Source organism: Enhydra lutris, unplaced genomic scaffold, assembly GCF_002288905.1.
Source record: "Enhydra lutris kenyoni isolate GAN:26980312 unplaced genomic scaffold, ASM228890v2 scaffoldscaffold1, whole genome shotgun sequence".
Lineage (NCBI taxonomy): Eukaryota > Metazoa > Chordata > Mammalia > Carnivora > Mustelidae > Enhydra > Enhydra lutris.
The window spans coordinates 72,336,126-72,360,668 of record NW_019154085.1 but is presented as its reverse complement, the minus strand read 5'-3'; the positions used below and the strand labels follow the sequence as shown (position 1 = coordinate 72,360,668).

General features: G+C 38.7%; 1 protein-coding gene and 1 long non-coding RNA gene across 4 annotated transcripts in view; one reads left to right on the top strand and one right to left on the bottom strand.

The window, feature by feature from the left end:
• The window catches only part of LOC111144877 (metaxin 2), a 68,862-nt gene extending 66,700 nt beyond the window's left edge, over positions 1-2,162 (bottom strand). The window contains exons 1-2 of one of the 2 annotated variants that reach the window (XM_022499460.1): positions 1,945-1,998; positions 1,191-1,232 (exon numbers count right to left, since the gene is read on the bottom strand). Coding sequence is in view for 1 of the 2 variants with exons in the window: in XM_022499451.1 (XP_022355159.1) it covers positions 1,945-1,984 (40 nt within the window). In the remaining variant the exon portion in view is untranslated. Of the gene's footprint in view, positions 1-1,190; positions 1,233-1,944 lie in introns of both variants that reach the window. The other variant, XM_022499451.1, reaches the window with a different exon arrangement.
• A 280-nt stretch (positions 2,163-2,442) lies between these two features.
• LOC111143338 lies at positions 2,443-22,174 on the top strand. Of its 2 annotated transcripts, XR_002640323.1 has the most exons (5): positions 2,443-2,691; positions 2,842-2,934; positions 7,496-7,600; positions 16,020-16,183; positions 21,845-22,174. It is a non-coding gene; the product is annotated as an uncharacterized LOC111143338 (long non-coding RNA). The 2 variants fall into 2 exon arrangements; XR_002640322.1 differs by lacking the exon at positions 7,496-7,600.
• The last annotated feature ends 2,369 nt before the right edge of the window (positions 22,175-24,543 follow it).

The following is a 24,543-nucleotide window of genomic DNA, read 5'->3' as shown; positions in this document are numbered from 1 at the left end:
TTTAGTGACAGCATCTTTTCATGTGTTCATTGTCCATCTGCATTTCCCTATTTGTGAATTGCTTGTTCCTATCCTTTACTCTTGATCCTGTTGTCTTTTTCATTAATTTTTGTGGAAACTTATGTTTTATCATGTAAAGCTTTTTAAATTTTTCTGCAATCAAATCTGCTAATTTTTTCTCCCAGGGACTTTAGATTCTGTGTCTTGCTTAGGCCTCCTCTGCTACACAAGATTAAACTAGCACCTGTATTTTCTCATAATTATTTTATTACAATTTGGTTTTGTCCTTATTTTACATCTAGATCTTCAACTCATTTGGAATTTATTCTTATGGTGTTATAACTTAGGAGATGTCCCAACACCACCTATTGAATTATTCATCTTTAAATGCTTCCTTCTAGAGTAATAAATTACAAATAGCCAAAATGGCACACAAATAAAATTCCTAGGAATTCTTAAATTTCACTAACTGAAATAAAATTCCAAACTTATCAAAAGTTTTTTAAAAGACATTTATCATTTTTGCTTTAAAAAAAAATCACACATTGGGACATACGCATACAGTATACCAAAATCAGCATACAATGGTGAAATAGTTGTTTTTTTTAAACATAGCAGAAATGGAAATTAAATCAATGATCTAACTTTTTTTTAAAATTTTATTTATTTAACAGAGAGAGAGAGATCACAAGTAGGCGAAGAGGCAGGCAGAGGCGGGTGAAGAGGGGGGTGAAGCTCCCTCAGCAGGGAGCCCAATGTGGGACTTGATCCCAGAACCCTGAGATCATGACCTGAGCCAAAGGCAGAGGCTCAACCCACTGAGTCACCCAGGCACCCCTAAGTCAACAATCTAACTTTTAACATAAACAGAAATAATCACTGTTTGAAATCTCAAGATTATTCATTGATTCAGGTCACAAATATTTATTGAGCACCAACTAACAGGTGTTCCGGATTTAATGTGGGCCAAAACAAGTAGATCCCTACTTTCATGAAGCTTATAATCTAGTGAGAGCTTCTCTCTCTTCCAGAAACAATGTATTTAAGTGAAAAAGAAAAAAAAAAAAAGAAAGAAAGAAAGAAAGAAATGTATGTTCACACAAATGCAGTGCTACGAAAAACATTTTGGCAAATTTTATTACACATTCAGTACTTTTCATTTCCAAAATACTACTTTATTTCAAATGTACCTATTTATCCTGGTAACTGTCTCTTTACTCGTGTTGAAAATCCTGCAAGAAATTAAGATTAACTCCATTTAAAGATTAGCTATTACCCATCAACCTACACCTACAATACCTATGTCTACTCTCCTCACTTCCTCAACAATATTTAATTTCTTTCACTATGGTAAATAACTCAAAAAGAGAAATCTAGTTACATCAGCCACGTTCAGTCCATCAAATCAAAGTTTTTTCTAAAATGTATACCGAGACCGAGAGACTTCTCGGCGATTCCTACAGATCTAGCAAATAGCAATACTATGTTGCTTGGAGAGGAAGCAAGAACTTCGGTGGTCCTTACACGGCATCAGGTAACAAGGGCAACTCATTAATGACAATCACCTTAAACGTCAGATCCCACGACCGAGGCCACCGCCACTCTCAGCCTTGTAATACCTGGCCCTTGTGGCCACGCCCCCCATACGAACTCAGGGCCTCCTCCATGCACCCTAGCTCCTCCGGACCCAACAGCACAAAGTACGCCCACGAGAGGGAAGGCGGTATTACTGCCCCTACGGTGTGACCTTGGCTAAGTGTCTCCCCGTCAGTTTACTCATCCGTGAGATGAGGGTGGTACTCCGCGCCCGCCTCTATCCCCAGGCCTGGGTTCAGCACCTAATGCCACAAAAGGCAAAGCTGCAGCCCTAAGCTCCACGCTGTTCCCCGCGACTGCCCCACGCCGCCCCCGCCTCCGCTCGCAGTCCGAGGCCACGCGAGCTACCTGCGATCTGCGAGACGAAGGCTTCCGCCACTAGAGACATGTCTGCTGGGCGGCTCTGCGCCCGCGGTTCCTACACCCCCAGTCCCTCGGCGTCCTCTTCTGAAATCCGTGCGTCTCCTGCGGCTACCAGGCGTGATCCCGGCTGAAGATCCGACTGGCACAGCCCACCTAGGTGCGGGTGGAAGCGGTGAGGACCCCAAGGTTACCGCCAGGCCGGGCCAGGAACTTCCGGTGCAGCTGACAGTGGAGAGAGAGCACTTCCGCCCGCGTCACCCGCGCGCTCCTCCCCTGGCGCGGGGGTTCCCGAGTCCTAATCTCATCGCGGCATCTCAGCGGCCTTGGGGTGGGGTCCCTGGTTCCCGATCGCTTTAGGCTCCAACCTGGGGGTGGAAAGAGGGATCCTGGAGGTTTTCAGTATTCTTTCTGTAAGCGAGAATTTTCTAAGCAAGTTAGTGTTGTTTTTTTTTTTTTCTTTTTAAAGAATTCTTTATTTATTTGAGAACGAGAACCCGAGCTGGGGGAGGGGCAGACTCCCTACTGCAGAGCCATGGAAGGGCGCCCAGCTGGGTCTCACAATACTGAGATCATGACCTCAGTGGGGTGCTTAACCGCCTGAGCCACCCCTGGGCCCCAGCAAGTAATATTTTTAAGCGGCACCATACCAAGCCCTTTAAAAAGTGCATACAGCATTCTATTTCGTGTCTTCTCAACAACCAAGAAGTCGATATTGTTATGGCCATTTTATGGGTAAGGAAACAGGCTTAGAAAGTTTAAACTGCCTCCTCAGGGAGTATGATGAGGCCCAGATTCAAATGTGCGTTGAATTTCCTCTGTTTCTCTATACTGCTAGGTTGATTAGTCCATGGACAGACATTAGTGTTTATTCCTTTTTCAAAGGTGTTTGGCAGAGAGGAGGCATGAGAAGCTCCTAAGCTGAGAAATAATTTGCCCTTCAATTCTGGACACCCGAAAAGAAGCTCATCTTGCAGAGTAAGTTTCACACACTTCTCCCTTTGGAGTGGGGGAGGTGAGAGGGGCAGGAAAAGGAGGAGACATTAAATCCATAAGTGACTTTTTATACAGTTTATACAAGCATACAATTGAGGAAACATAAGGATATGTTACAGATTTAGAGGCATAAAATATTACAAGTGAAACTGACTTCAGAGATCATCTGGTGAGCCAAGGCCCCCTTTCAGTGCTGAGAAATTTGTAACAGATTACCACAAACTAAATGGCTTAAAAACAACAAATTTATTCTCTCCCAGTTTTAGAGGTTGGAAGTCCTAAGGACTCTAGCTTTCCCCTGATTCTTTGTAGCTTCTGCAGGTTGCCAGCAATCTTTGGCCTTCCTTTGCTTATAGACACATCAACTCAAATCTCTCGCTTCATCATCACGTGATAGAGTATGTTTGTATCCAAATTTCCCTCTTCTTATAAGGACACCAGTCACTGGATTAAAGTCTACCCTTATCCAGTATGACCTCATCTTAACTTGATTTCATCTGCAAAGGCTATTTCCAAATAAGCTTACATTCACAGGTACCAGAGATTAGAAACTTGAACATACCTTTTTTGGGGGGTGGGGGAATACAATTCCACCCACTACACTAAATAATAAATTTTTTAAGAATAAATCGTCAATATTTGCATCACCCTTTGCAACTAGGAAATTTGTTAAACTAATTTAAATTTACCCAAAAAAGTACCTGAACATAAATAAAGCAATGTATTAAGAAACCATATCTTCTCACTGGCTGAGATTCAGAGTTGACAATGGGTTGAAATAATAGGTTTTTCTTGTTTGTGCTAAGGGAGATAACACTGATAGTAAAGAATATGCCCAGTTTCCTCCTCCTTATCCCATGAATGATATTGACCAAGAGAAATGAACTGTTCCAGGATATGGGGAGGCAATTGAAAGAAAAGCTTTCAATTCCTGTCTGTTTCTCTGCACAGTGAACTAGTATAACTTGTAAAAGTGAAGATCTGTCACCTATTGAAGTTCTGTTACCAAGTTTGGTTTGTCACTTTTTAAAAGCTGGAATAAAATTTTTGACTACTTTTTGACACTTGCAGAATTTTTTTTAAGATTTCTCCATCCATACCACAGAGATTATATGGGAACCTGAACCAAAGGCCTTAAAATTGGACCAGGGAATCCAAAATCCAACAAGTCCAAAAGGCAAAGGTGAGCCCCAAAGTGGAAGGAGAATGGCAAGATCCAGGGACTTGGCATACATGCAAGAAAAACAGAGCAAGATGAGAGGCAAAGGAGAGTGTGCCCTCAAAATTTCAGTTAGGTGTCTATGCCTTGATGCCTAGCACATTGATGATCTGGACTGGTCCAAAGGTACTGGGCTGGTGATTGACACCAACCCTGTTCTAGAAAGCTTTTGAGAAAGAAACTGGGATCTGCTGGGGGCACTGTCTATACTCAACCCTTTCATCATTGTAGCTGGGGAAACAAGACTCATCAGCACCATATGGATTCATTTTTTCTCCCTGACTGATGGTTCCTTTGCTTCCCACACAGGCTAATTTAGACTGGAAAGAATCTATAATGTGGGAGGTCTTTATTACTAAAAATTAGATCCAATAAAATGCAGATGTCCTGACAGTATCCACAAACAAGCTGTCTTTGAATAAATAACCAACTGGAGTAAATGTATTTATGCATCTGTATTAGAACAACTGGCAGATTTAGAACTGAAGATCTGTTTAAGATCACAATTAAGGAAATTACAAGAAAACAAGCCACTGAAGGTTTTAAGGATGAGGTTATAAAACAGAAGTGTTAGGGAATCCGTATGTTACTAAAAGAATAATCACACAATTATTTAAAATAAAATATTAATGCATGATATGAATATTGTTTGCCCTAACAAAATCACTTTTCTTGCAAAACTGTACTACCATGAAAACAGCTTCATGTCTCTAGTCTAGATTTTACATTACGATATTAAGTAGGAAACACAGAGCTGTCATCATGAATATATACTTTATTAACATTAAAGTATCAAGGCATTTTATCTGCATTTCATTTTTCTCTGACAGAATGTTCATATTTTAAATGTAAATACTTTCTTTTTTGAAAAATGCCTGCAAGATAAAATTTAGGCTGAGATTCCTTCAAAATTGTACTATTTACTTGACAATGATAAAATAAATTCAGGCCTTATTATGAAATTAGTCCCCCCCTTCCTATCTCCATCAACAGAATTAATTATGGATAATTCAATCCATCCCAATAAAGTGTTAATACAATTAGAAACACTAAGGTAACCATATTATGCCCCAGAGCTTTTTTGTTCATCTACTAACAGTTTTTACTTCTTTAAAAATAATGGAGCTGTAGGCAACTACAGGCAGTCTAATATATGGGGTTGGCAAAGATACTTTTTAAAGGGTACAGAAATGTAGCAGCCATTTGTCCTTATACCTCTCAACTCCTCTTTCATCCATTTTGTTTAATTCCTGAGAAATTATGATCAACCCAGAACTAAGTTCTTACCGGTTTCTCACTTTCTGATCCCACCCTCTTGTATCTTAGGCTAGCACACCCTCGAATGAACTACAGGCATATGGACTACAACACTACACTTCAGGAAATATCTACACTATTGATTATAGTGGGCCTGGATTCTTTGAATATTAACTGATTTTCAACAGTAATTAAAAGGCTTAATTTCCAAAATACTCTGCCAGGTCAGGTATTCTCATAGTTTTATGTTGTTATTAGGAGCTGAGTATTTTAACTCTATCTAGTGAGGGTGCTTTTCTTGGGTGGTTGAAAATTGTCTTATCTACTGTTCCAGGAACTGAGTTAGTTAGGACTTTCCTGGCTGCAAGTTATAAAGGAACAAACCCAGTTAAGCAAGTTTAAGTTTATTGCCTTGTAGTGGTAGAAAATATACCAGAGTAGTTCACAAAACTGAATGAAAACCTCTAGGAACCAGAGTGTCAGCTCTCTCGTTCTCCTTCTACCTCTCATTTCTGCTCAGCTTTATTCTTTCTCCCTAAAGACACGTCTTCTCCCAGTAGGCAGGAAAAATAGTTGCCTAGAGCACCAACTTGACATCTTCTTAGCTTGGAAGCCTCAATTTCCATATGGAAATTTCCAGATTGAAATTTCCAATCTCAGGGAAGAATTATAATTGTTTGGATGTTATCACCTTTGAATGAAACACTTTGTCCAAGTGAATGCGTTCACCGACCAAGCCGGCAAGGGAGGTACAGGATCTGTTATGAAAGAAAATGAGAGAAAAGACACAAGGCAGCCAATATCATAGTACCCCGTCCACAAGAAGAATCGAGAGTGCTATAATGGGGCTACCGCTAGTGTTAAAACTACAAAAGTCACTTAATCTCTTTATTATTTTTTTTATTTCTGGGGAACCTGGGTGGCTCAGGGGTTAAACTTCTGCCTTCAGCTCAGGTCATGGTCTCAGGGTCCTGGGGTCGAACCCCGCATCGGCCTCTCTGCTCAGCAGGGAGCCTGCTTTCTCCTCTCTCTCTGCCTGCCTCTCTGCCTCCTTGTGATCTCTCTCTCTCTGTCAAATAAATAAATAAAATCTTTAAAAATTTTTTTATTTCCACAAAGGGGCTAATAAAGTGTAATGATGCCTTAACTACAGCCCCTGGGGTTGGGGAGGAGGAGAGAAACTCAGATGATCGTGTTAACTAAGAGGAAAAGCTGAGGAGGCCTTCAACAGAATTATTATATTTATTATATAGCTATTTATTATATTACTATATTTATGCAAAAGTAGATACTTTCACATAAATGTAATGAGCTAACTCAACCTTAAATCACTATAGCAATGAACTTACAGTTTTTCAAAACAAAACAAAAAACCCACACACAATTGTCTCATCCCATGGTGTATATAACGCCCTTCCACAGCTGGATAACAAGGATATGTACTTTCTGAAGCTATAAATAATATGTGTGAATAAAACAACATGGAAACATGAATGATGTTATGTTAATTTAAAAAAAGCAGAATTAGAAATGTACTTTATTCTGAATATATCTACGTAAAAACGTGTATATGAAAAAAAAAATTCTCAAATGTAATAAAGCCTTGATCCAGTAGGGTGGGATCTTGATTTTTTTTCTTTTTGCTGTTTTTTAAATTCTCTGTACTAGTTTTATGCTAGTTTTACCATTGGGGGAAAAAAGTGTTTTCATCACTCTGGATAAAGGTGACTGACCTGTCTACATCTAGGCCTTGCATAATATAGACCTTATTAGACCTTAATTATACTGCCGAGATTTTATCTTGGACTAGCTCCATGTTCCATAGCAGAGATTCACTTCCATAGTAATACTGAGAGAAGAACACGTGCAGATAGAACCACATCCTTAATACCTTATTGTTTGTACGTCCTTATGAAAGACTTTGTACAGCTGGGCAAGCACATCTCGTTGTGTAACTACTCTTGTTTAATACTGAATGGTATGTGACAGAAACTGGCAAATTTTGTAGATTGGTTGTAGATACCCTTGTTTTTGCTGATAGTGTGGCATTGGTTTTAAACTTTTCAGAGTTGTCATTTTAATCTTATAACCGGTACACAAAGCTTAAGAGTCAGTGATGGTGACTAAGAAGCCTGAAGAAAGAGCGTCTACAACATGAGTGTCGAAAACAAGGTAAAGAGATGGGCCTAAGACAACAGAAATTTGAAAGCACTCTTGAGCTCTTGAAGTCACTTTGAGAAAAAGGTTCCCATGATGGAGAACTAGGTCACCTCTGATAGAACGTCAGCATCTTGAAGATTATGCCCAATGACATGATCACCAATATTTTCCTTTGCCTTCTTTTCAAATTAGAATCTATCTTAGAGAATGAGATTCATTTCACTCATTCATTCATTCCTCAGGTAATTATTGGACCCCATTTTGCAATGCTGGGCCCTCACCCAAATCTTGGAGACACTATAGTGAACAAAATTCAGTGTCTGCTCTGAATTACAATCCAGTTGAAAGGATGGTTAGGCGAACAAGCCATTTAGACATGGCGTAACAAGTGCTATGAAAAAGGATCTGTATAGGGGCGCCTGGGTGGCTCAGTCTGTTAATTGTCTGCCTTTAGCTCAGGTCATGATCTCAGGGTCCTGGGATTGAGCCCCATGTTTTGTCAACGATCAGTGAGGAGCCTGCTTCTCCCTCTCCCTTTGCTCCACCCCTGCTGCTTGCGTGCTCGCTCTCTCTCAAATAAATAAAGTCTTAGAAAGGGATGAAGGAGGGAAGGAACAAAGAGAAGGAGGGAGGGAAGGAGGGAGGGTGTCTGTACCCATTTAAAGTCATAGGCAATGTTACCTAAGAAATGTTTCAAGTCGTGTTGCCATAGCTACCACAACTCTTCAGTATAAGCAAAATGCCCTTGTCAGTATACCAAATTTAAATACATGAAAAATAACTTCTTGGGCTGGTGTGTAGTACACCTCCAGTAATCCAAAAGCTTGCCAACTATCTTACACAAAACTTTATTTTGGCACATGTTTAAATCTTACAGTCTTTAAGGGGCACAACATCCTTTTTCTTGGCAATTCTTAACTTTTTCCTTTCCAAATAAAATGAAAACATCTTACTCTATAATTCTTCAAAATTAAAAGGAATCTTTTATGGCAGTTTCTCAGTTCAAATTTCAGTGTGAAATATTTGGTAATTTACCAGCTTCTTTTTATTAAACGGTATCCCAGAACTCAAATGAAATAGAAACAATTAATATGGGTACCAGCAACTCTTAACAATCCCAGCAATGGTTTCTATTTTGTCTCTGGAAAATTTTTTATAAGTGACTGAATATTTCTCTCTTCACTCTTGAACCCAGTCATCCATATGAACCCACATGAATTTTATCTAGATCTTCAATTAGATTTTTTTATTTAAATTCAATTAATTAACATATAAGGTATTATTAGTTTCAGAAGTAGAGGTCAGTGATTCATCAGTCTTATATAACACCCAGTGCTCATCACATCGCATGTCCTCCTTAATGTCTGTCCCCCAGTTACCCCATCCCCTTGCCCCTCCCCTCCAGCAACCCTCACTTCCTATGATTAAGAGTCTCTTATGGTTTGTTTTCCTCTCTGATTTCATCTTGCCTTATTTTTTCCTCTCTTCCCCTATGATCCTCTGTTTTGTTTCTTAAATTCCACATATTAGTGAGATCATATGGTAATTCTTTCTCTGATTGAATGATTTTGCTTAGCATAATACCCTCTAGTTCCATCCATGTCATTGTAAAAGGCAATATTTCTTTTTTCTTCTTCTTCTTTATCCATTCATCTCTCAGTAGACATCTGGGCTCCTTGCATAGTTTGCTATTGTGGACATTGCTGCTAGAAACATTGGGGTGCAGGTGACCCTTTGGATCACTACATTTGTATCTTTGGGGTAAATACCCAATAGTGCAATTGCTAGGTCAAGGGGTAGCTCTATTTTCAACTTTGTGAGGAACCTCCAAACTCTTTTCCAGCGTGGCTGCACCAGCTTGCATTCCCACCCAGTGTAAAAGGGTTCCCCTTTCTCCACATCCTCGCCAACACCTGTTTTTTCCTGACTTGTTAATTTTAGCCATTCTGACTGTTGTGATGTGGTATCTCATCATGGTTTTGATATGTATTTCCCTGATGCCAAGTGATGTTGAGTATTTTTTCCTGTGTTCTATTGGCTTTGTATGTCTTCTTTGGAGAAGTGTCTGTTCATGTCTTCTGCCCATTTCTTGATTGGATTATTTGTTCTTTGGGTATTGAGTTTGATAAGTCCTCTATAGATTTTGGATTCTAGCCCTTTATTTGATATGTCATTTGCAAATATCTTCTCCCATTCTGTAGGTTATCTTTTGTTTTTGTTGACTATTTCACTTGCTGTGCAAAAGTGTTTTAACTTGAACTCCCAATAGTTTGTTTTTGCCTCTGTTTCCCTTACCTTTGAGATGTGTCAAGCAAGAAGTTGCTGTGGCCGAGGTCACAGAGGTTGCTGCCTGTGTTTTTCTCTAGGATTTTGATGGATTCCTATCTCACATTTAGGTCTTTCATCTATTTTTAGTCTATTTTTGTGTGCGGTGTAAGGAAATGGTCCAGTGTCATTCTTCCGCATGTGGCTGTCCAATTTTCCCAACACCATTTGTTGAAGGGACTGTCTTTTTTCCTACTGGATATTCTTTCCCGCTTTGTCGAAGATTAGTTGACCTGGAGTTGAGGATCATTTCTCTGTTCTGTTCCATTGATCTATATGTCTGTTTTTGTGCCAGTATCATACTGTCTTGAGAATTACAGCTTTATAATAGAGCTTGAAGTCCACAATTGTGATGCAACCAGCTTCGGTTTTCCTTTTCAACATTCCTTTGGCTATTCGGGGTCTTTTCTGGTTCCATAAAAATTTTAGGATTATTTGTTCCAGCTTTGTGAAAAAAGTTGATGGTATTTTGATAGGGATTGCATTGAATGTGTAGATTGCTTTGGGTGGCATAGACATTTTAACAATATTTATTCTTCCAATCCATGAGCATGGAACATTTTTCCATTTCTTTGTGTCTTCCTCAATTTCTTTCATTAATGTTCTGTAGTTTTCTGAGTACAGATCCTTTGTCTCTTTGATTAGTTTTAATCCTAGGTATCTTATGATTTTTGAGGCAATTGTAAATGGGATCAACCCCGTGATTTCTCTTTCATCTGTCTCATTGTTAGTGTATAGAAATGTAACTGATTTCTGTGCACGGATTTTGTATCCTGCCATGTTGCTGAATTGCTGTATGAGTTCTAGCAATTTTGGGGTAGAATCTTTTGGGTTTTCCACATAGAGTATCATGTCATCTATGAAGAGTGAAAGTTTGAATTCTTTGCTGATTCAGATGCCTTTTATTTCTTTTTGTTGTCTGATTGCTGAGGTTAGGATTTCTAGTACTATGTCGAACAATGGTGGTGATAGTTGACATCCCCTGCTGTGTTCCTGACCTTAGGGGGAAAGCTCTCCATTTTTTCCCATTGAGAATGACATTCACTGTAGGCTTTTAGTAGATGGCTTTTATGATGTTGAGGTATATTTCCTCTATCCCTACACTGTGAGGAGTTTTAATCAGGAAAGGATGTTGTACTTTGTCAAATACTTTTTCTGTATTTATTGAGAGGGTCATATGGTTCTTGTCCTTTCTTTTACTAATTTAGTGTATCACATTGATTGATTTGAAGATGTTGAACCAACCTTGCAGCCTGGGAATAAATCCCACTTGGTCGCGGTGAATAATCCTTTCAATGTACTGCTGGATCCTATTGGCTAGTATCTTGGTGAGATCTTCTATTGAGTTTTGTCTGTATTTTACTGTCAGTAAAGAACCTAATTCCAAGTATAAAAATTACAAGGAACAGACGCCTCTGCTTTGTTCAAAATTGTATTAATTTTTCTTTTTAAGATTTTATTCATTTATTGAGAGTGAGTGCAAAAGCAGAGGAGAGGGGCAGAGGAATGAGCAGACTCACTGTGAGCTTGGAGCTGGTCCTGGGGCTCCACCTGGGTTTTTGTTTTTTGTCTTTTTTTTTTTTTTAAGATTTTATTTATTCATTTGAAAGAGATCACAAGTAGGCAGAGAGGTAGGCAGGGTGGTGGGGGGAGATGAAGCAGACTCCCTGCTGAGCAGAGATCCCGATGTGGGGCTCAGTCCCAGGACCCTGAGATCATGACCTGAGCCGAAGGCAGAGGCTTAACTCACTGAGCCACCCAGGTGCCCCACTTGGGGTTTGATCCCAGGACCCAAAGATCATGACCTGAGCTGAAGTCAGATGCTTAACCAACTGAACCACTCATGTGCCCCCCACTAGTAGTGTCATCAGGCTACTCTTCCAATTTCAGAAAAAAGATACGCATGCGGGCTACTCAAAGCACATTAGTTGTATGTTGACTGCAACTAAAGTATCAGAAACTCCAAAAAGAAGACCTTTCACTAGCTTAAGAAAGGTTAGGGGAATTCAATGTCTCCACACAGGATCCTCATCCAGTTTTCTCCAGAGGACTTATAGCTAGATAGAGAGAAGGGAACATCCCTATCTGAGTGAATAGAACCTGCCTATATAAGATATCTATAGAAGTGTAGTTACACACATACTTACACACAAATAGGAAAAACAAAAAAATCTCAGTATGTTAAAATGATATCAAAATACAGTGAGGGAAGATGATACCTAAAAGAATAAATTTTAAGGGATGTGGGGGGCTCAGTTGGTTGATTGACTGACTCTTGATCTCAGCTTGAGTCTTGATCTCAGGGTCGTGGGTTTGGGCCCCATGTTGGGCTCCACACTGGGCATAGAGCTTACTTTAAAAAAAAAAAAAAAAAAAGAACAAATTTTAAAGAATTTTAAAGATAATAAAAAATTTACTTTGATATCTAATAACAACTTAAAGGTCATATAAATAGCCTATATGTTTTTCTCATGATAAACTATCAATGTGTCTTTCCACTTTCCTTTAATGCTCATTATTTTGTTGAAATGTATGATTACAGCAAGACATAAGTCTTTTTATTTTTTTTTTTTTTAAGATTTTTTAAAAAATTTATTTGACAGAGAGATGGAGAGCACAAGTAGACAGAGCAGCCGGGAGAGGGAGAAGCAGACTCTCCGCTGAGCAGGCAGCCTGATGTGGGGCTCGATCCCAGGACCCTGAAATTACGACCTGAGCCAAGGGCAGCCTCTTAACTGACTGAGCCACCCAGGTGCCCCAAGGCATAAGGCTATATTTGTATGTGTATTTGTAAAGGTAAACTATAACATAGTAAAGTTACTGAAGCCAAGAAATTAACACTGATGTGACACAATTAACTAGTCTACATACCATATACTAATTTATCCAGTTTTCCCTCTAACTGCCTTTTTCTAATCCAGAATCCCGCATTGCATTTAGTTGTCTTATTTCTAGTCTCCTCCAAGACATGAGAATTTCTCTGTTTTTATTTTTCCTCTGTCTTCCATGACTTTGACACTTTTGAAAAATTCTGTTCAGTTATTTTGTAGAATGTTTCTCAATCTGGGTTTCTCTGATATGTTCATGATAAATTGATGTTATTATTTTTGGTAAAAGTACCTCCAAAGCAATGTTGTGCCTTTTTCAGTCTATCACATCAGGATACAAGTCAATATATCCTATTACTGGTCATGTTAAATTTGATCCCCTTAGTTAAGTTAGTGTCTGTGACTTTTCTTCAATGTACAGTTACATTTTTCTCGTAAGTAAGAAGTACATTGTAAGAGATACTTTGAGACTCTACAATCTTGTTTCTGATATTTTGTCCACTAGTTGTACTATGTGTTGATAGGTCTTGCCTGCAACTGTTATTGCTTTGGTATTTGACTAATGGTGATTTTCTATTTTTATCATTCCTTCTACACTTATGGATTAGAATATTACTGCAAGAAAGGGCTGTGCTTTCTCCCCTTGTATTTATTTATTTTTTCAAATATTTATTTATTTCAGTGTGGATTCATGGATATTTATTTTATTCTATTGGTTATAATCCCAAAGTGTCATTTTTTATTTTCTTGCTCAAATTTCCCCAGACTCAGTTATTGGTAAATTGTACAAGTTGATTGCTCTGTCTTTTCAAAATACCTCTATCATTTTTTGAGCATTTCCTTATTTTCTGACACTAGAAGATGGTCCAGGTGCATTTTGTATTTTCCCCGCCCTAGCCCTGGAATCAGCCATTTTCCAAAAAAACTCTGGTTTCTTTTAGTAGAGAGTGATATTTAGAAACAAAGACCTGGTTGTTAGATAAGCCCAGTCCTATTGGGTTTTCATTGCTCCCAGGCCCACTCAGTGAACAAAGATAGGAAATATATGTGCGTATAATAACACATGCACACACGCATCTATATTTATTTCCAAACTATTCATCTCTCTGTGTGTATGTATATGTTTTATGTTTTACACACACACACACACATATATACATAAAATCATAAGTTCATACTAATACCTTCAATTTTAATCCAATACCACTAAATTCATTCTAGGTTTCCCCCCTTTTATTATTTGTAACTTCTTTCTCTGACAGGGAGAAACGTGGTTCTCATTATCCACAATATATTTTCTTATTTGTTCAATTACAGTATACACATAAAGTAGTTTCAGAATTGTAAGCTCATATCCCCATAAGAAAAAAAAATTTACTAAGAAGAGTACAGTATTTCTGTGCAGGATTTTGAGTTTTACCTTGCAGTTTATGATCAAAAACTGTTTTTCCAAGGTTGATTAGGTTAGTTCTTTCCTTCCCCAACTGCTTCAGTGCAATTATGTTATTCATTTAATGCACTTAAGTTTATTTGTTACTTTTCATGTTCCACTTAAGGTTCCTCCCAAGTCCTGGCTGACTTTACTTATTTATTTTGCTGAGGACGGTGGAGGGAGCGTGTGAAACATTGCCATGGTTCTGAGTCAAAGCAATAGAAAAAGACAGACACAGATAAGTGTCACTCTTCCTCATTCTTACTACACATTATTTCTACCCATTCCCACTTACTCCCTGGAGGTAACCGATCTCATTTCTGGTTTACCCTTTCTGTATTTCGTTTGCACAAATAAACAAATAAATGTTGATTTTCTTAAAATTTCCTTCCTTTTCACATGAAGTAGTTTACCTTCTTTGGCATCTTTCTTTTCTCATAATTTTTTAATGTTTTTCCGGATATTCTTTTTTTTAAGATTTTATTTATTTATTTGACAGAGAGAGACACAGCAAGAGAGGGAACACAAGCAGGGGAGTGGGAGAGGGAGAGGGAGAAGCCGGTTTCCCACCAAGCAGGGAGCCCAATGTGGGGCTGGATCCCAGGACCCTAGGATCATGACCTGAGCGGAAGGCAGATGCTAAACCAACTGAGCCACCCAGGTGCCCTGTTATTCTGAATATTCTTGCCTGCTTATTTTCCCATAAGAACTTTAGTATCAATTTATACAGCTCCATTAAAAAAAAAACAACACCTTGTTGATATTTTGGGGGGAATTGCATTCAATCTATAAATTGACTTAAAGACATTTTTATAATCTTGACTCATCCTATCCAAGAATAGATGATGCTTTTCCATCTGTTCAAGTCTACATTTTTTACTTTCAGAAGTGTTCTAAATTTTTCACATCCAGTTTTACACACTTATTATTATGTATACTTCTGAGTATTTAATCTTTTTATTGCTACTAATATGGGGCTTTCTCTACCTTTATGAACTGTAACAGGTTATTGTTTGTGTATGTGCACTGAAAAGGATACATATTGTGGGAAGACAAGCTTAGACATGTTGAATTTGAGGTAACAGCAGAATATACAAGTGAAAATATTCTGGAGGCATTTTGAAATGCAGGACTAGAGCTAGGAGAGATACTAGGGTTTGATTTTTTTTTTTTTAATCTATATGGGTATTGATTGAAACCAGAAGATAGAATGTGATCCCAAAGGAAGAGAGTTATTTAAAAAATTTAAAATAGAACTGCAAACTGAGGCCTGAGTGTTGGAGAGCATCCAGGTTTAGGACACAGAGAGGGGGTAGAAGGAACATCAGAATAAGGGAGGTCACAAAGGCCAACAAAGAAAGATCCAGGGAGTAAAAGTGGGCCTCTGTGGCAGAAGCTACAAAGAAAATGAAGCCTGAGCAAATGCCATCAGATACAGGTAATTAGTGTTTTCCAAAGCTTGGTCCCCGCCATCCTAGTTCCTTCAAGATAATAATATGTATTCTTCAAAAAATGTTATGGAGATCAAAAAGTTTGGAAAGCACTGATTGATCTAAATTAAAGAGGTTTCTCTACCAGAGGACTTCTAAGAACTATTAACATGCTCCTAGGAATTCTGAGTTTCCATAATGGAGAGTGGCATGCAGATTTCTACACTTCTGTTTTCCAACTAACCTAGAGTTTCCTTAACCAATCTTTTTTCTTCCAAATGAATTTCTCAAAATGAGATGCATCTTGGAACATACTCTGGACATTTTAGAGCACACTCTAAACCAATTTTCTTTAGCCTCCTCTCTGCCCTCAAAGTCAAACAACAGAATCTAGGAATTTTATTTCTGTTTTACAGGAAACAACTTTTTAACTCTGGAAGATTGCCACAAAGTACTGCCAGTGTTGTCACACCCGAACAGCACACAGAACAGCACACTGGAAGACACTCTAAGTGCACAGCCGAACAGCACACTGGAAGACACTCTAAGGCAGGCTCCCAGAATTGGAGACAAAAGGAGGGTGCGTTGGGGCCAGGGGTGGGGTTGGGAGAGGGGGCTCTCTTGAGAGCAGAGGGCAGCAAGGAGCCATTTGAGTCAAAAGGCCCAGGAGTTTCTGGAAACTCACAAGCAATCCGGCAGCACAGTTCCCAAGAGGTCTGACCCAGGAGACCTCTTCTGGTTCTCAGAAGCAAATCCCCAACCCTGGGAATCCAGAAGCTGTAGGCTCTTTCCAGAAGTGAGCAGCTCCTGCCAGGGTCCTTCCCGACTAAGTGGGCAACAACATGGCAGCAGAGTGGGGACAGGGCTGACTGGGATTCTATCTCTCAAATAAAAACCATCCTAAATATTCCAACATTCTAAATGACATTTTAAATTAAGAACTTTAAAGGAAAAGTCACTCCTCGAGAAATGCTTCGTCAGAATAGGAGAAAGTGCTTCTCTCAAAAAACACATTAAAAGAAATTAATACGGACAGTGGAAGACAACAAAAAGTTGGATGAATTTATCATAAATCTGTTCACTGAGATGTAGCATTCACTTAAATAGAGGTCACATGAAAAAGACATCTTCTGCGTGATATTTTGTAGTAAATTAGAAGGCATGACAATTGCTTGATTATCCAATACTAATGCAATATTCTTAATTTTTTTAAGGCCTCAAGGCCTTGCACAGTCTAGAGATAAGGAGATATCTAAATACAGTCAGCTGGATGGGTGCCTGCCTCGTGAAATTTCAGGACCAACGTCAGGTCCTCAATTTGCTCCAGCTGTGAACAAATCCGAACCAAGCCTGGTAGCATATCGGAAACCCCATTTCCATCAGTATGTAGGGTCTGGAATGAGTCTTGTTGTTCTAACTCTGGGATCAAAGGTACCCGTACCTACCTGCCTTCCATCTTCCCTGCCCCCGTCTTCTTTGTGCATACCTAATCTGCATTATGGGACTTCTTCTCCAGTTTATTTGGTAACCCATCTCCTAGATATATATCTTTTGATATATAAGCCCTTTTGACTGGAGTCTTGACAATCACCCTAGTCCTTGTCAGTAGCTAACCTTGACACCTCCCCAACACCATCACCAGCCCTACACTCTACTGGACTGCTGGGGTCTTATTTCCAACCGGAGAGAAATCTCACAACCACTGTTCTTTTACTTAATTTGACTTAAATTATCACCACCTCATTGGAGATCCCTGCCACAAGGCCTCACCCCTGATATCTGACTATTTAGCACAGGCACTAATTGAATAGGATGAAAGTTCATAGCAGTTCCCTGGACACCATGATTGGAATGCTGACAACTCCCAACCATCAGTCTTAACCATGCTGATGCCCAAATAGCTCCCTTTTCCTAACAATCTGCCCAGAATGACACCCCAAAATACTTTTTTAAAATTTTAAATAGTTTGTTCTTTTATTATGTTCTTAATGTCCTCTTTGGAGTCCACAGTTGTATAAACCAGATATTTTATAATATCTAACCGATACTTCCATGAATTGAAGTTCTTGGGGCCTAATCATGCCATATGATGTATTTGCAAAACTTCACTCATAGTAAATTATTTCCTGTGTATTTTATAATTTTAGTCTGCCAGGCTTCCTCTGTGGAAACTATGTGCCAGTATGACTGAATGCATACCCTTCCAGAAAGGTTTTCATTTTCTTCTACCAAGCACTCCATGAGTAATACCAACCTTGCCTAAACCTCATTTTTGGGAGGGGGTGTTGATTTCTCAGTGTGGGAGAGTTCCTGGACCCCTAGAGATAGTATAAGTTCAAACAACAAAACCTTGTGCGGACCTGTGATTACGAATTTAACGTGAATATGATTTCAGTTCACCTAGAATACAGGTGAAAAATTCCTGGTTGCCTCCTTGTGTTGGTAGACAGATTTTTCCTTGCTTTCCCTTCCTCTGAGGACACAATACTTGGGAACTTTAGCATTTGTGGGGGTGTCCAACTTGATACTGGCCCAAAGCCTCTCATGCTCTTGCATAGGATAATAAACCTCAGATTCTGAGTTAACAAGACCAGTAAATGCTCCATGGCAGTCATAACTTCGTCCTTCACCACACTGTTTTCATTCTCAACTCAGTCTTCACTTTTGGTGTATGGGGATGCTTTATTTTACCCTGATTTCCAAGTGTTTTATAATAAGAGACTTTTGCAGATTGTCTAACCCACAATTTCGCCGAACATACAAGTATCAGTGTGCCTTTTCTAAATTGAAAAGTTCTACTGGTTACTGTATCAGTATAATTATATAACATTAATGTGATTTTTATATAAACAAAAACTACTTCAAGAAAAATAATACAAGGTTTTGCAATGATGTATTTGAGAGACTAGTCCCTGAAGTTTATGTTTTTGTTATAAATCAGAAAGCCTAGAGAATAATTTCTGCTGTGCGAAATAACAAAATATCATTCATTTCCTGTTTTCTTTTTCCATGTTCTTGGTATATCCACTACCACTCTGGGTTAGGCCATTATCTCATGCCAGGATTTATGAAATAGACTCTTAATTAATTTTCACATTTCCAGTCTCTTTCAGCTCCAAATCATGCCACAGACAACCACCAATTAATCTTCCTAAAAATGCTACTCTTGCAGTAACATTCTTTCTACATATCTCTGATACTTCTCTTCACAACTTAAGACAGTTACTCACTATCCCTCCTGACCTCTTCTAATTCCTGCTTTTGTTCACGATTTTTCTCTCATCTAGAAGGCCCTTCTTCCTTTTCTCTGTCTTCCCAACTCCTGCCCACTCTTAAAGGTTCTGTTTAAAAGTTCCATCTTGAAAAGTTCTCTCATTTACCCCTCTGTAAGCAATCTTGCCCTCCTTCATTCACTGTTAGTGTCTAGCACCTGAAGTAGTCATTTAGCATTTATCACATAGAAGAGCAAATCCTCGATTTTCAAACAAGTGTGTTCCAAAGGTATTTTTGTAAATTGGCTACTCAACACACTGAGTTCAATTTCCCTTAGAAGTCAGATTGTAAATACTGGTTAGATTTTGAAGGTAGCTCTCAGAATTCTATTCAGCCCCTGAGGAAACTGAACCAAAGTACCAATAGTAACAATTCAAGAATCTGTAGGCCAAACTTCATGCTATCTAGAAAAAGCAAAAGATGAATATTAATTTATTTCTCCCTTTTGATAAAGCAATAATGTCCACTCTTAGACAAATTTCTACTTAATTTAACAAATATTTATAGGACAATTATTAAGTGCCAAGTACTGTAGAAATATAGTGATCAAGACAGACACACCCCTTGGCCTCATGACAGTCTCATCTCTACCACCTTCACGTACGCCATTTTCCCCCATCTCAACATGGTCTTCTTCTAGGGCCCCAAGTTTCTGACCTGGTGACTGGGTCAGAAGGTCAATCTGGAAATAGTGCCATTTACCAGTGTGGAAATTACTAGAGAAAGGACAGGCTTGGCTGTGCTTGCTTTGAAGTTTTTTTGGTGGCTGGCCTTCTATGATAAAAGTGACAATGAAAATGGTTTCTACTATTGTTATGTTTTGTTTGAAGAGAAATGGTGTGTTAGGGAGAGGAGAAGATGTGTTCTTGCAGAACTTAGAGTTTGGTATGCTATGGGACACCATGAAGAGATCTGTAGAGGGGGGTCTGGGTGGCTCAGTGGGTTAAGCCTCTGCCTTCGGCTCAGGTCATGATCTCAGGGTCCTAAGATGGAGCCCCGCGTTGGGATCTCTGCTGAGCAGGGAGCCTGCTTCCTCCTCTCTCTCTGCCTGCCTCTCTGCCTACCTATGATCTCTCTCTCTGTCAAATAAATAAAAAATTTAAAAAAGATCTGTAGGTTAAAAAGAGAAAGGAAATACTTGTCTTCTTTTTTTTTTAAGATCTGACTTATTTATTTGACAAATACAGATCACAAGTAGGCAGAGAGGCAGGCAGAGAGAGAGAGGAGGAAGCAGGCTCCCCGCTGAGCAGAGAGCCCGATGTGGGGCCCCATCCCAGGACCCTGGAATCATGACCTGAGCCGAAGGCAGAGGCTTTAACCCACTGAGCCATCCAGGCACCCCAAATACTTGTCTTCATATGGGGATAAGAAAAGACTTGGACCCAAGCTAGAGGTTTAGATTCATCAGTGATTTTTCTCATCCTAATTATGAGTAAGATCATTTTTGTAAGTATAGGTTGCTTGAAGGTTTACTTTTTAAAGTGCTAAATTGGCTGTATGATCTTGCATTTTATTTTGTTTTTCCCTTGAGGGGGTTTTATAACAGCAACAACAGTCTGCTCCCTTAGGGTTAGAACCTTTCCAGTCTAGGTTTATGCCTCATGAAGACTCACATACTGTATGGATTCAATAAATATTTGCCGATTGTTCCACTGTGTCAGTGTGAGATTCTGAGACACATCAATAATTTCCCTAGAGTTAATAAAAGTAATTGTAAACAGTTGGATAGTCTGATGTACCACAGGCTGGCTAAATATAGCAATAATAGCTACCACATTTGCTAAAATAACAGCTAAGCTGCTATACACAATTTGGGATTAAAGACTCATTAAATAATAATATAATTCTTTCCAGCCAAACTGGCCTGCTCACTCTTCAAAGACAAGCGTTGAATATTCCTGCTCCCATGTTTCTGATGACTCCAGTTATCCCACCTGGAAAAACCTTATCACTTTTTCCCGCAGGTCCACCCTCTTCTACCTTGTTAACCTTTCTCAAGTCCTGTCTATAAAGGCCTTCCTAAATTCTCTGGCCCTGGGTCTTCATTACCACCCGGTACACATCACCCTGTTTCCTTAATTTTATCCCAGCTATATTCCCAGCCAGACTGAAGAGGAGTCTTTTTAACTTTTTGGTGTCCTCTTGCCTAGTCCAATATGGCAAAATAATAGATACCCCATAACTCATTTCTGTTGATGACGATTGAGGGAAGATAGGCACCCAATAAATCATAGGATCATAGAATATTAGAATCTGAAAGAAACTTTGGGAATTCTGTGATGCCCACCTAACACCTAATAGACGTTACGTACTTGTCCTCAAATTAACCCCATAAGCTAATTGGAGGTTTCCAACGAGGATTCCCCAGACAACTGCTATCAATGAAGTCCTCTGATGGTGAAAAACAAAACAGAAACAAAAACAACAGTCTAACCCAACATTCCTATTTTGGAAATGAAAAAAACATAGTTCCAAAAAGCTGGAATTATTTTTCTGAGGTTGCACAACTGGCTATTGATAGAATCTAGAGACCTAGTTTACTGGCCCTTCAAGGTTTCTGCATAACGTCAAAGTATTTGGAGACTGGTACCTTAGCTATAGTACCTGTAGAAGGGGCATACATACCTAACAACTTATCCTTTCTGCTTTTGGTAATGACATTTTGAGTTCAAAATCTATTGAATAATTCAATTAGACAGTGATTGGATAAAAATAGTCTTTTGAATTAACCAAAATAACTTTGGACTTAAAAATGTTCCCTATGGTTATTACCACTAAAGCTCAACTCCAAATGGAGTAAAGTAGGAGAAAGCTTCCAGAATGAAACTGCTTCCACTATTTTATCCTTGCTATTAACACAGGACAAAGACGCTGTGAATTACTAAATCTTCCAAAATACTTCTATAATGTAAATATGGCTTCTTTGGTGTTGTGAAATTACATGTTTCATCTTTTTTTTTTTTTAAAGGTAGGATCCATGCCCAGCATGAAGCCCAACTCAGAGCCTGAACTATTGACCATGAGATGAAGCCTGAGCTGAGGTCAAGAGTTGGATGCTTAACCAACGGAGCCACCCAGGCACCCCTACTATGCTTCATTTTGTTTTGGACATCCTCGACAGAATTCAACCAATAGCCTTAAAATACAGGAAATTCTAAAAAGGGAGTATGCTGTAACATGGTCAATACCTCAAAAAGAGATTTACTAAGTAAATAAGCACATTTAGCTTCCATTGCATCCACTCCAAAGTCTGCAATGGGAGTAATCAATGCTGAAATTTAAAAAAAAAAAAAAAAAACCCTATTCATTTCATATCTATGCTTATAAAAAATTTGGGGTCTCCCCATTGAACATATGCAAAAACCCTCAACAAAGTATTAGCAAACTGAATTCAACAGTACATCAAAAAGATCATGAAGAGTAAAAATCATGTGATCATCTCAACAGATGAAGAAAAAACATTTGACAAAACACAACATCCATCAACATCCATTTATGACAAAAGCACTCCACAAAGTGGGAATAGAGAGAATGTATTTCAACAAAATAGAAGCTGTGTAGGACAAGCCCATGGCTAATATCATACTCAAAAGTGAAAAAACAGGTTTTCCTCTAAGATCAGGAACAAAGTAAGGATGTGCAGTCTTGCCACTTTTATTCAACATCGTGTTGGAAGTCCCAGACAGAATAATTAGGCAGGAAAAAAGAAATAAAGCCATCCAAATTGGAAAGGAAGAAGTAAAACTCACACTGTTTGCAGACAACATGATTTTACATATCGAAGACCTTAAAGGCTCTACCAAGAACTATTAGAACCAACAAATTCAGTAAAGTTGTAGAGTACAAAATCAAGACAGAAAATCTGTTGTGTTTAGGGGCACCTGGGTGGCTCAGTGAGGTAAGCCTCTGCCTTCGGCTCAGGGCATGATCTCAGGGTTCTGGGATTGAGCCCCACATCAGTTTCTCTGCTCAGCAGGGAACCTGCTTCCCCCTCTCTCTCTGCCTACTTGTGAATCTCTGTCTGTCAAATAAATAAATAAAATCTTTAAAAAAAAAAATCTGTTGTGTTTCTAGACAATAACAACACACAATTAGAAAGAGAAATTAAGAAAACAATCCCATTTATAACTGCATCAGAAAGAACAAATAGCAAAAAAAGAAACAAAGAAAGAATAAAATAACTAGAAATAAATTTAACCAAGAAGGTAAAAGATTTGCCCACTGAAAAATGTAAGACATTGATTAAAGAAATTGAAGAAGACACAAACAAATGGGAAGGTATTCCATGCTCATGGATTGGAAGAATTAATATTGTTACCCAAAGTAATCTACAGATTCAATGCAATCCTTATCAAAATTCTAAACATATTTCTCACAGAAATAGAACCAAGAATCCTAAAATTTATATAAACCATAAAAGATACTGCTTAGCCAAAGCAATCTGGAAAACAAGAACAAAGCTGGAGGCATCACACTCCCTGATTTCAAACGATATACAAAGTTGAATATAGTAATCAAAACGGAGTGGTATTGGAATGGTATTGACATAAAAACAGACACATGGATCAATGGAACAGAAAAGACAGCCCAGAAATAAACCCACAAATGTATGGTCAATTAATTTATGACAAAAGAGCCAAAAATATACAATGGGGTAAAGACTATCTCTTCCATAAATGAATGTCCAGTTCAGAAAACTTGACAGTCACATGCAAAGGAATAAAACTGGACCACTATCTTACATCATACACAAAAATTAATTCAAAATGAATTAAACACTTGAATTTAAGACCTGAAACTATAAAACTCCTAGGAGAAAACATAAGCAGTAAACTCCTTGACATGGGTCTTAGAGATGATTTTTTTTTAAATTGACTCCAAAGGCAAAGGCAACAAAAGCAAAAATAAAAATTGGAACTACATCAAACTAAAAGCCTTCTGCCCAGCAAAGGAAACAATCAACAGAAATTAAAAAGGCAACCTACCAACTGGAAGAAGATAGTTGCAAAGCATAAATCTGATAAGTGGTTAAAATTTGAAATAAATATATAAAGACCTTACACAACTCTGTAACAATTAGAAAAGTGATCTGATTAAAAAATGGGCAAAGGATCTGAATAGACATTTTTTCAAGGAAGACATACAGATGGCCAACAGACACATGGTAAAATGCTCAGCATCACCAATCAACAGGGAAATACACATCAAAACCACAATGAGATATTACCTCACACCAGTCAGAATGGCTAAAGAGAAGAAATAACGAGAGTTAGCAGTTAAGATGTGGAGAAAAGGGAACCCTCATGCACTGCTAGTGGGAATGTAAATTGGTGCAGCCACCATGCAAAAGAGTATGGAGTTTCCTCGAAAAAGTAAAAACAGAACTGCCATATTATCCAGCAATTCCACTTTTGGGTATTCATCCAAAGAAAACAAAACACTAATTCAGAAAGATATATGCATCCATATGTTCACTGCAGCATTATTTGCAATAACCAAGGTATAGAAACAACCTAAGTGTCCACCAGTGCATGAATGGATAAAGAAGATGTGATATAGGGTGACTGGATGGCTCAGTGGGTTAAGCCTCTGCCTTCGGCTCAGGCCATGATCTTAGAGTCCTGGGCTCGAGTTCAGGGTCCTGGGCTTGAGTCCCACGTCGGGCTC